The 16,069-nt window shown below is 41.7% G+C and overlaps 1 protein-coding gene across 1 annotated transcript in view; it reads right to left on the reverse strand.

Annotated features, from left to right (window-relative positions):
• Positions 1 to 16,069, reverse strand: part of LOC145415408 (UDP-glucosyltransferase 2-like) — a 131,718-nt gene that overhangs the window by 47,324 nt on the left and 68,325 nt on the right. Inside the window, exon 7 of the mRNA XM_080284691.1 lies at positions 83 to 107. Within this exon, the coding sequence (XP_080140817.1) occupies positions 83 to 107 (25 nt within the window). The remainder of the gene's footprint in view (positions 1 to 82; positions 108 to 16,069) is intronic.

The raw sequence follows: 16,069 nt of genomic DNA on the forward strand, positions 1-16,069 counted from the left end.
AACTTTGAAAAATTAAGAAAATCAAAAATCAAAACCTATTTATGACCATTTTAAGAAATAACTTACTTAAGTGCGCACTTACCTCGTTGGGTGCGCACTTGCCCCACCTTATGGTATATTTTTAAATATTAATAAAAAAAGCTTATAAATTTTTACGGCTTTTGGGGGCCCCCCCTCAATTCCTCAATTGGGGGCCCGGGGGCAGTTTCAAACAGCCTCCCCCCCGCCCCCCTCTCAGGTACGCCACTGTCCGTAACCTAGCTACGGTAAAAATTATTCTTGTACTAGATAATGATTATGGCGCCAAGAGAGAAATGTTAAAATTTCGTGTAAGATTTTAAGGGGATGCATTATCTAAGACTTACTGCACAAAAACGTAACATTGATGTAGTTACATATTTCAGTGCAATATTATTTTTCTGGAAAAACAAAATATTTAGCCATAAACGGATGACAAAAAAATCAATAAATGAACGAACGATAATCAGAAATACATATTCTGTGAAAGTGTCACGAGGCACGTAATGCAGTACTTCTGCAGATGTTATCTGAAACTCTTAGCCTAATAGAAATATAACTTTCATCTTTATTTTATCAGTAAACTGTTATTTTAGTTATAACAGTATCATTCCCACGGTAATATATTTTATCCAGCAATACGTCATAAATCGGAAGTAGATTAGGCTTCAAAGAAAATTTTTCTTCTGACGAGGTCATTGAGATCACAGTTGTTTTTCAAAACTTCGTTAAAACAGTGAAACCATAATAATGTCAAAGAGGTGTTACTGTTTTACCGTGTTGTTGAAGCTTACCTCAGAATTACACATCATGAAGACATGCCGCCTTTAAAATTAAAGAGCCCTCATATGAATGACACTTTTTTTTTTTTTAGCCTTAAGATGTGTATAATGTGGGGGTCATACAAGATTAATTATTGGTCATTCTCGGACGTGTACCGACAGAGAAACACCAAGTCAGTTATGTGACATTAAATCTTTAAACGTAACGTCACAGTTTAGGTTACGGGGTGAAAGTTATAAAAATCACTTCAATGGAATGTTTTGAATTGTGTGGGGGAATAGTTGGAAATCACTTGCAGATACGACATCGTAACTGTTTTGTGCATCCATTCATCATGTTTTAATGTGAATGATAGATGCTACATAACAGAAGTGTTCAACATTAGATTATCTACTGAGGTCAAAGGATTTGCCGCTTGCACTGTGGTGTGATTATATAATATCTATCTGTCTATATACCTAGGCTGCTTCCCCCAAGGAAAGTGAGGTAGCCAAGACAGGACGACACACTCCCCATTTACTCATCCATTTAACACATTCATTCGCATCTTAGCCCCAAAGGGGAGAACGGACAGATCCTCACCACACCACACTGCACAAGGGTCAACTGCGCAATGCAATCAGTGACATCCGCAGCAGGGCCCGACAGCAGAGCTGGTTTACCCCTGCCACATCATAACAGACTCATCCCCTTACCCGCACCTGACCTGAAATAGCTGATCAGACCAAATGCAGGAGAATATCCCCTCAGGGCTGCGTCACCACTTATTCATTCACAATTTCTCTCCACCCATTTCTGTCACGCACAGCCACTCTTCCTTGCTCAACAGACATCCCTCTCGCATCCAGCGCTCTCTTCACACTGTCCATCCATCCTATTCGTGGTCTTCCTCTCAGCCTTACACCTCTCACATCAGATCTAGTTATCTTTTTCACCAATTGCTCATTATCCATTCTCTCCGTATGCCCAAACCATCGCAACACCCTCTGCTCAACTCTACCAACCATCTCCCGAACACACTCCAGTTCTCCTTTACACTTCATCATTCCGCACTCGATCCATACGCGTTACTCCACACATACTCCTCAGACACCTCATCTCCATTACATTCAAACTTTTCCTCTCTGCTACACCCATATTCCATGTTTCAGCCCCATACAATGCAGTCGGTACCACAACACCCTCATACAGCCTTCTCTTTACATCCATTCTAAGCGAACGGCATCTAAGCACTTTTTTCATTCCTACCAGCACCTTTCCTACTTCGTTTATTCTAAACTTCACTTCTGCATCTATTCTTCCATCCACAGCAACATGTGACCCTAGATATTTAAAACACTCTACCTCCTCAAGCAACTCACCATTCAAAACTATATTCATCCCCCTACCATCTACCAACCTCGTACACTTCATCACTTTACTCTTATTCACATTTACTTTTAATTTCCTCCTTTCACACACCCTTCCAAACTCCTCTACCAACTGTCTCAATCTCTCCTCTGTATCAGCCACCAGTGCAGTATCATCTGCAAACAGCAGCTGCTTCAGATTCCACTCTCCACCATCAACATTCACCAGACTCAGACCTCCACCTAAAACTCTTGCATTCACCTCCCTTACAACACCATCCATGTAAATATTAAACAACCAAGGCGACATCACACATCCCTGTCGCAGCCCCACTCTCACAGGAAACCAATCACTCACAGCATTTCCCACTCTTACACACGCTCTACTATTTACATAAAAACTTTTCACCCCTTTTAATAACCTACCATCAAGTCCATACAATCTTAAAGCAATCCACAAAGCCTCCCTATGAATTCTATCATACGCTTTCTCTAAATCCATAAATGCCCAAAAGACATCCTTGCCTTTCGCTAAATACTTTTCACACACTTGTCTCACTGCAAACACCTGATCCACGCACCCCTCCCTCTCCTAAAGCCACACTGCTCATCACCAATCACTCCCTCTGTACCCTCTCTAACTCTCATAATTAACACTCTACCATACACCTTACTTACAACACTCAACAGACTTATACCCCTAAAGCTAGTACATTCATACTTATCACCCTTGTCTTTATGCAACGGGATCACACAAGCACTTGCCCAGTCAACTGGCACCAAACCTTTCACAAAGCACACATTCAACAATCTTACTAGCCAGTCAACAATAGTCACTTCACCACCCTTCAGGCATTCCACAGCACACCCATCCATACCTGCAGCTTTCCCTGTTTTCATCTCCTTTACTGCCTTCTGCACTTCCTCCTTCGTGATCAAAGAATCATTCACCTCTCCCAACACATTTATTCCTTGCACCCTTCCATCCGCCACAAGCTCAGCCACCCTTTCCTCCTCTACATTTAACAATCTTTCAAATACTCTGCCCATCTCTTCCTTACTGCATCCATCTCAATTAACATCCTTCCATCCTCTGCTTTTACTCGTTCTTCCTTCCCAGACTCTCCCTTTCGCACCCTTTTCACCTCCTTCCAAAACATTTTCTTATTCTGTTGAAAATTCTCTGTCAGCCGCCTACCCCACCTCTCATCTGCTGCCACTTTAGCATCATGCACAGCCCTTCTCACCTTATTCCTCTTTTCCTTATACCTCTCATATGACACCTCATCCTTCCTCTGCAGCCACATTTGATATGCATGTCTCTTCTCAGCCACAGCCATACTTACTTCCTCGCACCACCATTCACTTCCTTTTCTTACACCACCACCCACACGTCTCACACCACACACCTCTTCTGCATGCCCCACCACAGCACTCTTAAATAACTGCCATTCCTCCTCCACACTGCCATTTTCCCGATCTTTCACTGCGTTCCACTCATCCTTCAATTTCTCCTGATACTCCATCTTTTTCTCTCTTTTATCCAACTCACTCACTTTCAAAACCTCCCTGCCACACCTAACTCTCCTAGCTCTCACCCATCTCTTACCTACTCTTAACTTTCCCTCCACCAGGTAGTGGTCAGACATACCTCCACCCTCTCCTCTCAGAACTCTCACATCCAACAGTCTTCCTATTACATTCCTAGACACAACCACATAGTCCATCAAAGCTCTATCAACAACCCTTCCACCCTCCTGTCTCACCCATGTATACTTATAAATATCTTTCTTCTCAAACAGCGTATTTCCAATCACCATCTCTCGCTCAACACACATCGCTATCTTTCGCTCTCCATTTTCATTTCTTCCAGGCACACCATGCATACCAACTACGCCTTCAACTGCTACATTTCCCACTCTAGCATTCAGATCTCCCATCATTACCACATTCACATTCGCTCCAAAACTCTGCAGACACTCATCAAAATCATTCCAGAAAGACTCCCTCTCTTCTTCATCCCTTTCACTACCAGGCCCATATGCACTCACAAACACCCACAACTCACGTTCAAATTTCACTTTCACCCACATCAGTCTCGATGACACCTCCTTCCATTCAATCACAAACTGCTGTACTTCCGGACTCACTAACAAGGCCACACCTTCTCTTGCCCTTCCTCTATCAACACCTGACAATCTTCCATTCACACTTCCAAACATAGACTCACCCTTCCCTTTCATCTTCGTTTCACTCATAGCTAACACATCCAACTTTCTTCTCACAAACGTTCTCCCAATCTCCTCCCTTTTAGCCTCAATCGTACTACATCCACGCACATTCATAGATCCAATATTCAGGGTACGGGGATAACTCCATCCCCCATCCCTTTCTCTGGCCTGTCTCTTTTTAGGAACTAAAAAACAGAGGAGGGGGTCCCTAGTCCCCTCACCCTGCCCCTTTTAGTCGCCTTACGACACGCAGGGAATACGTTGGCAGTATTCTTCCTAACACAACCTGGCCGCAGAGTAGTAGTACCACCCCATAGTGCAGCCAGATTGTGTCCCCCCCGCCACAGGGGTGGACACAAATTTATGAAGAGTATTTCCGCACACGCCATAGCTACATTCTTTCATCACGAAGTGAAACTGAATTCGAGCTGGAGTTCACTCAGGCATACTATATCAAAGCCCAACTTGAATCACCTGAAGTTGTAAAGGTTACAGTGTTACCAGACGAAACGTGAAGGGGTTGAGCTGGCGAGGAATCATTTCTTTTATAAGTGACTGAACCTTCAGCTTCTGCCATCGCTGGCCTCTTTTACAACAAGGCATATGGGCTGATGGCGTACCTCCTATTGTCCTCAAGAACCGTGTTACCGTGTCGAAAGCTTGATTAGGTAAACTCTTTTGCCTTTGTTTGTCGACTTGTACCAGTCTCTCAGAAGGGTGACCATTCCCAGCCTTCTAACTATCGCAAAACTGCTTTAACATTCTGCAGTTATAAAATTTTCAGTCTATTCTTAACGAAAAAATGTTTAAACACCTTTCCTATCATAACCAACTTTCCGATCGGCAATATGGGATCTGCTAGGAAAACTCCACTAGCAGTCTTCTCACCCAGGGATGGATCAATGGCGGGGGGAGGATGAAGGATGCATCTCTCCACCGGCCAGAGAGAGAGAGAGAGAGAGAGAGAGAGACCTGGTGGATGCAGCTGAAGGTGTCACTTTTGTGGGGGGGAAATATATATATATATATATATATATATATAATCCTGAAGAGACAGACGAATGGAAGTATGCAAAGTATGGTCCTACACTACTCTCCAAATTTAGCCCTAAACTCGCAGCTCGTCAGAGAGGTCGACATAATGTACCTGCTGATAATACGGATGAGCATTTTAGGCGAGCTGTGTGGTATCCCTACCTGGATATTGTGACTGAAGCTATTGAAGTCGCTTTACATCTCACTGCATTCTTGTCAGGAAAATGGTGGCATTCATTGCAGCACAGCTGCCACATTTTGAAATGAATGATGTAAAGAACAGCGTGCAGCTGTACAACACCGTGCTGGGTAATACAGATGTAGAAGAAATCAAGCTGCAATACATGCAGTGGAAGGAGTTCTGCTCTGGGGCATATCAAGATTCTTCTTATCATCATCTGCATTGTTCCTGTCACCATCTGCTCTGCTGAGAGAGCCTTCAGTGCTTTAAGGATTCTGTAGAATTACCTTAGTATCAGGATGAATGTTGAACGGCTAACAGGGTTGGCTTTAATGTATATTCATCTCGAAATTGAAATCAACATTTAGGAAGTGACTGACAGATTGTACTCTAAGAGTCTCTGAGATGTTAATTAATTGTTAGGTTGGGATACTTAAGTTATAAGACTCAGTTTGTGGTTTGTACTCTGATCTAGTAATTTAAGATTCCTAAATTTTGAAAAAATATATGTTGTTCATCAGTTTATGTTGTTCATCAGCATTATCTCTAAAGTGGTGCTTCTTTCTGTAAAAAATATTAAACGCTGCACATGTTGCATATGCAGTATATAGCTGTTATATATTCAAATGAGAGTATTGGAAGGATAACATGTCATATACAATTAAACATGTTGCTTTGAATTATGCCTGTACAAGCAGTTTCTGGCTTCCGTTTCAATATTTTTGTTCTGAAGTTATTCAAGAATGAAAATTTTTGCACAATAATTTGAATTTGCAAATCAAACCTTTCAAAAGTCTGTTCAGTGACACAGTAATTTTCTCCTTCACTTGACTGTTGAATGATGATACAAGATCTACAGGGAGTGCACTTTAGCTGCTGACAATATTGGTATTTAGATTTATTGAATTTACATAAAACTCACAATAACAAGTTGAGCACAGACAGAACAGATATTGGTGACTAATAATGCATTTGCAACATTGCAATACGTCTTGTCAAGTCTTTGGTTAGTTCAGACCCCTCCACCGAAAAATCATAGATCCACCCCGGTTCTCACCTTCCTTTCAGGCTCCTAGTCGTCCTTCTCTGGGGAGGTTGGCGAAAGCTTTGCCATTGCACTTGACATCTCAAAGGCTATCAATCGAGTCTGGCAGATATCTTAAAATTCCAAACGGTCCTTTTATGGATTCTATCCTTTTATCTGTGCCTTCAATTCTAGCATCCTTTCTGGTCGTTGTGGAGTTGCTGACAACAGTTGTGTTCCTCGGGTTCTGTTCTATCATCATCTTCCGTCATTCAGTTCATCAATGACCCTGTAGCTGTATATCTAACCCTATCCACTTAAAGGTTGTTGACTTCACCTTTCACCCTTCCATTCGCATCTTATAGTGTCCATCTCAGCAGCCACTTCAACAAACACGGGATGAGGCTATGGCACACCTAATACCTGACTTGGCTAATATCTCTGTTAAGTATAAAGGTAATCTTGTTGTTTTTAATGCATCAAAAACTCAATTTTTACACCTTTCGACCCGTCAAAAACATTCACAGGAGTAACTACGAATACTTGACAATATCCAACTCAATCCTGCACCGTCACTGCACATGCTTGAGGTTTCATTGTCTCGGGGTTTGTCTTGAAAAGAACGTATTATCTGCCTCCAAGAGATTAGCTGTGCTAAACCGACTCCATGTTTTCTTTACTCCTTCACTGTTGTAAAATTTGTATAATGGTTTTATTCTCCCATGTATAGATTACAACGCTATTGTGTAAGGAGGCTCACCATATGCAGTTCTTCTCAACATGGTGGGGTAATAGGTTTTTAGTTTCATTAACTATCCTCCTCTGACTAGTTCCCTAGAGCCTATGTTTATCCAGCCTTATGAAATACAGCAAAGTCAACTCGCTGGTATCGACAGGTGCCATCACAGCTTTCAGAAGTCGACTGTGGTACTCTGCCTCACGGCTGAAATTTTGGTATCGCTGTTCCCGAGTCAGTTCCACAAGCAGAGCGCCGTGCCGTAATAGTCCACCCGCAGTCAAACCAGAATTCGAGGGAAGTACAGCAGCAGCAGAAGACTGTTTTGTCACGGGCTTTGACAGTCCAAATTTCATAGCCATAACTCGCATTACAAATCTTGCATGCCTTGTTAGTGAAGACTCTTGTTGTTGTCAATGTGTTATTTATTTTTCGCTATACCTCGACTGTCAGTTATGTAGCAAGATTGTAACGAGTGGCCGGATTCTGAAACATTCCTTACTTCTAAACTAAGTATCGCAGCAGTCAGTATCAAGGAATGGACTGGGATGGGAGATAAAGCCCTGATGTCTTTTATGCTGCGTGATCAGAATATTATTACGAGGGTATTAAGCAGGTGGCGGAGGTATACAGGATGAAGATGCTAGATGCACGAAAATGAATAATTTATATATCTACCCATCTATCTATAGCCAGATTGATATTGAGTGTATGTATGTACAGTCTCTCTCTCTCTCTCTCTCTCTCTGTTTATATATATATATATATATATATATATATATATATATGAGCCTCTGTGGTAGAGTGTGCGTTTTTGTACACGGGTGAACAAGGGTTCGCGCCCCGCCAGGGTAATAAACTTTGGGAGTGTTCACCCAGCCACGTACTGCGTTGGCAGACACAAGGGGTGCTGTAGTTGAACCAGTGTCGCATACTATAAGTATGTTTGGACCCAGTCGGCTTGCGCTGGCCGATTACACTTGGTTCACAGACTACACACACATCCAAAACCACTGGCCCACTACAACACTACATTTACACTTACAAGCACTTCTCACCCTACATACAATCTCTACTAGACAACCTAAGCCACTTGGTAGAGATACATTGGCTGTATCGTCCCGACTTCGGTCGGGATAGGCCAGTCCTGCAGTGGATGCACAAACGGCTGATGATGATGATGATGCTCTCTCTCTCTCTGTATATATATAAAGGGGCGGGGTGAGGGGACTAGGGACCCCCTCCTCTGTTTTTTAGTTCCTAAAAAGAGACAGGCCAGAGAAAGGGATGGGGGATGGAGTTATCCCCGTACCCTGAAGATTGGGTCTATGAATGTGCGTGGATGTAGTACGATTGAGGCTAAAAGAGAGGAGATTGGGAGAATGTTTGTGAGAAGAAAGTTGGATGTGTTAGCTTTGAGTGAAACGAAGATGAAAGGGAAGGGGGAATCTATGTTTGGAAGTGTGAATGGAAGATTGTCAGGTGTTGATAGAGGAAGGGCAAGAGAAGGTGTGGCCTTGTTAGTGAGTCCGGAAGTACAGCAGTGTGTGATTGAATGGAAGGAGGTGTCATCGAGACTGATGTGGGTGAAAGCGAAATTTGAACGTGAGTTGTGGGTGTTTGTGAGTGCATATGGGCCTGGTAGTGAAAGGGATGAACAAGAGAGGGAGTCTTTCTGGAATGATGTTGATGAGTGTCTGCAGAGTTTTGGAGCGAATGTGAATGTGGTAATGATGGGAGATCTGAATGCCAGAGTGGGAAATGTAGCAGTTGAAGGCGTAGTTGGTATGCATGGTGTGTCTGGAAGAAATGAAAATGGGAAACGAATGATAGCGATGTGTGTTGAGTGAGAGATGGTGATTGGAAATACGCTGTTTGAGAAGAAAGATATTTATAAGTATACATGGGTGAGACAGGAGGGTGGAAGGGTTGTTGATAGAGCTTTGATGGACTATGTGGTTGTGTCTAGGAATGTAATAGGAAGATTGTTGGATGTGAGAGTTCTAAGAGGGGAGGGTGGAGGTATGTCTGACCACTACCTGGTGGAGGGAAAGTTAAGAGTAGGTAAGGGATGAGTGAGAGCTAGGAGGGTTAGGTGTGGCAGGGAGGTTTTGAAAGTGAGTGAGTTGGATAAAAGAGAGAAAAAGATAGAGTATCAGGAGAAATTGAAAGATGAGTGGAACGCAGTGAAAGATCGGGAAAATGGCAGCGTGGAGGAGGAATGGCAGTTGTTTAAGAGTGCTGTGGTGGGGCATGCAGAAGAGGTGTGTGGTGTGAGACGTGTGGGTGGTGGTGTAAGAAAAGGAAGTGAATGGTGGTGCGAGGAAGTAAGTATGGCTGTGGCCGAGAAGAGACGTGAATATGAAGTGTGGCTGCAGAGGAAGGATGAGATGTCATATGAAAGGTATAAGGAAAAGAGGAATAGAGCGAGAAGGGCTGTGCGTGATGCTAAAGTGGCAGCAGATGAGAGGTGGGGTAGGCGGCTGACAGAGAATTTTCAACAGAATAAGAAAATGTTTTGGAAGGAGGTGAAAAGGGTGCGAAAGGGAGAGTCTGGGAAGGAAGAACGAGTAAAAGCAGAGGATGGAGGGATGTTAATTGAGATGGATGCAGTAAGGAAGAGATGGGCAGAGTATTTTGAAAGATTATTAAATGTAGAGGAGGAAAGGGTGGCTGAGATTGCGGCGGATGGAAGGGTGCAAGGAATAAATGTGTTGGGAGAGTTGAATGATTCCTTGATCACGAAGGAGGAAGTGGAGAAGGCAGTAAAGGAGATGAAAACAGGGAAAGTTGCAGGTATGGATGGGTGTGCTGTGGAATGCCTGAAGGGTGGTGAAGTGACTATTGTTGACTGGTTAGTAAGATTGTTGAATGTGTGCTTTGAGAAAGGTATGGTGCCAATTGACTGGGCAAGTGCTTGTGTGGTCCCGTTGTATAAAGGCAAGGGTGATAAGTATGAATGTACTAGCTTTAGGGGTATAAGTCTGTTGAGTGTTGTAGGTAAGGTGTATGGTAGAGTGTTAATTATGAGAGTTAGAGAGGGTACAGAGGGAGTGATTAGTGATGAGCAGTGTGGCTTTAGGAGAGGGAGGGGATGCATTGATCAGGTGTTTGCTGTGAGACAAGTGTGTGAAAAGTATTTAGCGAAAGGCAAGGATGTGTTTTGGGCATTTATGGATTTAGAGAAAGCGTATGATAGAATTGATAGGGAGGCTTTGTGGACTGTTTTAAGATTGTATGGACTTGATGGTAGGTTACTAAAAGGAGTGAAAAGTTTTTATGTAAATAGTAGAGCATGTGTAAGAGTGGGAAATGCTGTGAGTGATTGGTTTCCCGTGAGAGTGGGGCTGCGACAGGGATGTGTGATGTCACCTTGGTTGTTTAATATTTACATGGATGGTGTTGTAAGGGAGGTGAATGCAAGGGTTTTAGGTGGTCTGAGTCTGGTAAATGTTGATGGTGGAGATTGGAATCTGAAGCAGCTGCTGTTTGCAGATGATACTGCACTGGTGACCGATTCAGAGGAGAGATTGAGACAGTTGGTAGAGGAGTTTGGAAGGGTGTGTGAAAGGAGGAATTTGAAAGTAAATGAGAATAAGAGTAAAGTGATGAAGTGTACGAGGTTGATAGATGGTAGGGGGATGAATATAGTTTTGAATGGTGAGTTGCTTGAGGAGGTAGATTGTTTTAAATATCTAGGGTCACATGTTGCTGTGGATGGAAGAATAGATGCAGAAGTGAAGTTTAGAATAAATGAAGTAGGAAAGGTGCTGGGAGGAATGAAAAAGTGTTTAAATGTCGTTTGCTTAGAATGGATGTAAAGAGAAGGCTGTATGAGGGTGTTGTGGTACTGACTGCATTATATGGGGCTGAAACATGGAATATGGGTGTAGCAGAGAGGAAAAGTTTGAATGTAATGGAGATGAGGTGTCTGAGGAGTATGTGTGGAGTGACGCATATGGATCGGGTGCGAAATGATGAAGTGCGAAGGAGAACTGGAGTTGTTCAGGAGATGGCTGGTAGAGTTGAGCAGAGGGTGTTGCGATGGTTTGGGCATATGGAGAGAATGGATAATGAGCGATTGGTGAAAAAGATAACTAGATCTCATGTGAGAGGTGTAAGGCTGAGAGGAAGACCACGAATAGGATGGATGGATAGTGTGAAGAGAGCGCTGGATGCGAGAGGGATGTCTGTTGAGCAAGGAAGAGTGGCTGTGCGTGACAGAAATAAATGGAGGGAAATTGTGAATAAACAAGTGATGACGCAGCCCTGAGGGGATATTCTCCCGCATTTGGTCTGATCAGCTAGTCAGGTCAGGTGCGGGTAAGGGGATGGGTATGTTATGATGTGGCAGGGGTAAACCAGTTCTGCTGTCGGGCCCTGCTGCGGATGTCACTGATTGCATTGCGCAGTTGACCCTTGTGCGGTGTGGTGCGGTGAGGATCTGTCCGTTCTCCCCTTTGGGGCTAAGATGTGAATGAATGTGTTTAAATGGATGAGTAAATGGAGAGTGTGTCGTCCTGTCTCGGCTACCTCCCTTTCCTTGGGGGAAGCAGCCTAGGTATATAGATATATATATATATATATATATATATATATATATATATATATATATATATATATATATATATATATATATATATATATATATATATATATATATATATATTTTGAGTGCATTGAGTGCATGTATGTATGTCCAGTATATCTGTGTGTGCTTATAAATTGCCAAAAGTGTTGATATATTAAGGGGTGCTTTACTTTTCGAAACACTGCAAACACCCATCTTTGGCTTATCATATACATATGAGCATTATTATATTTTCTGACGGAAATCAAGGTTTTGTATACTTTATACTTAATTTTTCTTGAGACGAAAACTTTGTAGTTTTTCAGCCTTTTTATTATTTATTATTTTTGGACAAACATGTAAGCCTCGTGTAACTGGAGGGAGAGAGGGGAACTTCCGTACCCATGTCTAAATAGCAGTGCTTCCCATCCGATTAATCCAACTATTTTTCTGCCGTCCACCAGTGTTGCCCGCTAGGTTCTTTGTAAAAGACAATGAATAAATATTTGTTCAACTTGAAAAGTTACTCTAGTCCGTACAAATCCAATAATGCTATAGCGTTTAACTTAGCAGAGCCAGTCTGTAAGATTGTACAGGGATAACTAATACAACTCTGTAGACCTACCAAAATCCATTTTTAACAAGGTGAATATGCGAAGGGTAATTGCGATTCGACCGTGTGTGATGCTTCGAGAGAACTGCACATGCTGACAGATCAGATCCTGCAGAAGTATATACAGTACTCATAGTACATTATCATGCACAAATGAAACAATACAGTGCTGTCACAGAAGACAGATCGTCAACTTTACATACGTAAATGTCCAGTAGTTTGATCCAGGTTGAGGAAGAAACAGTTTGATTATCTTAATTTTGTTTAAAGAATCTTTTCTGGTCTTCCATAAGATCCAACAACATGTCATAATAACGCCGTCGTTCATACATCATTTCTGAATGAAACAAAATGTATTCCATGTGAGCGACAATTACTACTACAGAAGTGGTGAATGTGAAGATGTGTGGCACGTTGAGTAAACTGTTGAGCCTCAGTGGAAGCACCATCACCAGACGTATGTCCAGAGTCTGGCACACAAAATAAAAGAACTAAAGCCAAGGTCAGTGTGAACAACAAAATAGGAGAGTACATATTCGATGTACAACATAATTAAATAATCCGAATGCGGCAGTGTATTCTTCCTCGAATTACCTTAATACCAAGAGAAGCGGGCAAGAAAAACAGAGACAATCGTACACTCTAATACCATTCACCAAGATAGCGCGCGCGCACACACACACACACACACACACACACACACACACACACACACACACGTTGCCTCCACACCTTTAAGACTTGTAAAGAACTTGCTAAGTTCTGTGTGTGTTAATAGGTAACGTCGATGTCAAAGTCAATTTAAATGTTTTAATTCAGTCCAGATGCATTCATAGGCCACATACCTGGTTCTGAGTCATCACAATTGTAGATTCCTGAGTCTCATCCACTAAACAAAATCCAAATTTTAGTTCACATTCACCACTTTACATCACATGTCGAGCCAAACATCTTTACTCTTTCCCACCACCAATCCCAGCCTCCAACACACGAAGATACCCATTCACTTCTTCCCCAATATTCATTAAGCCCTCCCAACTTACTTCCACCTCACTGCAATTTGTTGTTAGAAAGGTATGTGTCCGGTGTCGAGAGATGAGGAGAGATGATATTTTTGGTGACCACAGCAATACATGTGTCAAGCCACAGTTGCGTTCTCTGGTAGTGTTTTCTTCCCACTGTTCCTCTGTCCCAGGTTTAGTAATTAAACCCCCAGTGCTTGATGGGAATTTATCAGAGTAACTGAGGATATGTTCCTGGATATGCCAATATTATTCACTTTGTTGGCCTATACTGTTGACTAACACTGATTCTGACATACATAAAACTAGTTTTTATACGTAATTCATTTTCAGATGCATTATTTTCACTACAAACATCTTTTCTCTCGGGTACTTGGCTAGCATGGGGAAGTATTGATTCTGGCTGTCTTTTCCTGCAACGGACCTCATCTTTTCTGAAACCTCCACTGGTTGGATTAACAACGTGTATTTCTGCTAATAATCTAAATCTAGGTTTGATTCCACTTACGGTTTTACATCAAATAAGGTGTTTTAGAATGTCATTACAATGGCCCTCACATACTTGCATTCTGATAAGATTGCTTCAGTGACATACACAGACTCCCTCTCTCAGAAATGCAATGACGAGAAAGGAGCAGAAACTGGATACTTTTTCACTGCAACATTTTAGAAGCTGACCTTCATCTGTGCGCTAACCACATGTGTGGTCGTGTCACTACACTGACAATGTGGTGATATTTTTCTTCTTGAATCAGTTTGCATTCATGCCTCTTCAAACACAGTTTTACTGTGTACAGAATACTGTTGTTGCTTACTCGTATCCCACTTATAGAAGCTGGCATAATTACAATATTTGTCTACATTCATCATTTTTCAATAAATCCGTCCTCGTTCTACCCCGTCCACAAGTACTCTCAGCTGACCTTATGTCACACCATCTCATTCTCTTGACTCACTCATTCCATCTCTCAGCAGAATGCGTGTGGATGTAAAGGAAATATTAACTCTTAGGCTAAGGGGACTCTGGTGCATGGGTGCCCCCCCCTCACAGGATTTTTTTTTTTTTTTCGGTCTACCAGACTCCACATTTAGTCTTACCAAATAGTAGAAAACATCTCACACACACAAATATACTTACTTATGATGCAACGATGTTTACTGATGTTTATAGTACATTTAACACGTACTTGTATAATAGCTGAAACTGGTTTGATGAGGCCCCCCCCCCCCAATTTCGTTATCTATTTAATATGAGTGTAAAATAATTGTGTATTCCTCAGCTGATCACCACAGACCTCTTCTTTGAATATTTTCAAATGCTAGTACTGGAAGTGAAACCTGTAAATATTCTTTCATGATTAAGTAAAAATAAACACTCGTCATCTTTTCATATTCTGTCTATGTAATAATAAATTCGGATTTATAGTCTTACAGTTTGTGTACGAATATATAAACTTTTTTTTTGTAACCGAAGGGTACATACAATTTTGAAATAAGATGAAGAATCAGCAGGTGAGAGAGAGAGAGAGAGAGAGAGAGAAATGACGTTCCCCCGGCTAGACCCTGTATTGGAACATGTAACCCTGTTAGGTTACTGTACAGGAGCGCGCTAACACTCCCGGCACGGCAGTCCCGGGCGAGGCTCGAACTTGCAATCCCCCGATTACGAGCTTGATGCTCTACCACTGAGCCACCTTGCCCCCAGAGAGAGAGAGAGAGAGAGAGAGAGAGATGTTACTTTTCAGAAAAAAAAAAAAAAAAATCATCAAACTTATAATCTCTCATGTCTCATTTATTTTATGAACCTGAATTCTAGCACTTTGCGAACATCAGCAAATGCATATGAAGGTACTCATGGATATCCATTTTTAAAAATGGATATCTGTCAAACATACGGTCTTAATCTTGAATTACAAGCATTAACATAGGCGCTTCTTGAGTTGAATTAAACTGTTTTCTCGTATTACAATATAATTGGCCTGATAAACTACTCTAAAGGTTGTGCTGTAATTGTATTTTTCTTACTCATCAGTACTTGATAATAATTTTGGATTCTGAGTGAGTTTAATTATCCTGTGGTAATGAAAACTCATTGATGTTCGTCCCCTTTTCTATTTCGATTTCTTCTTTTTACAAATTATATTTGTTCCAGTGGTTTGCAAGGTTAGCCTCTAATATTTTCCTGAGACTACATTGCTAACATATTAAAACTATTTTATTTTTTTTTACTGACACATCTCACAGATAAACACAGAACAAAACAAGCAATGTTTAAGGAAACAGAATGACAAAAAAAAAAACTTTGCATTGAGTCAGTGGTTTTTTAAATGTGTACAAAAACGCATTATCGAGTATGAAGAGGATCCATCAGTACACATGGAAAATATTATTCCATAAGAGATAGGTTAGGATGTTAGAATCTTTTCTGACGTTTGTGGCACGTTTAACACTTCATCCATCCATCCATCATCCAGTCCTACATTGCCCCATGAGGAGCGTAGGAGCCC

The sequence above is a fragment of the Coenobita brevimanus genome, chromosome 102 (assembly GCF_032717465.1).
Source record: "Coenobita brevimanus isolate Jiangsu-jjx chromosome 102, ASM3271746v2, whole genome shotgun sequence".
Lineage (NCBI taxonomy): Eukaryota > Metazoa > Arthropoda > Malacostraca > Decapoda > Coenobitidae > Coenobita > Coenobita brevimanus.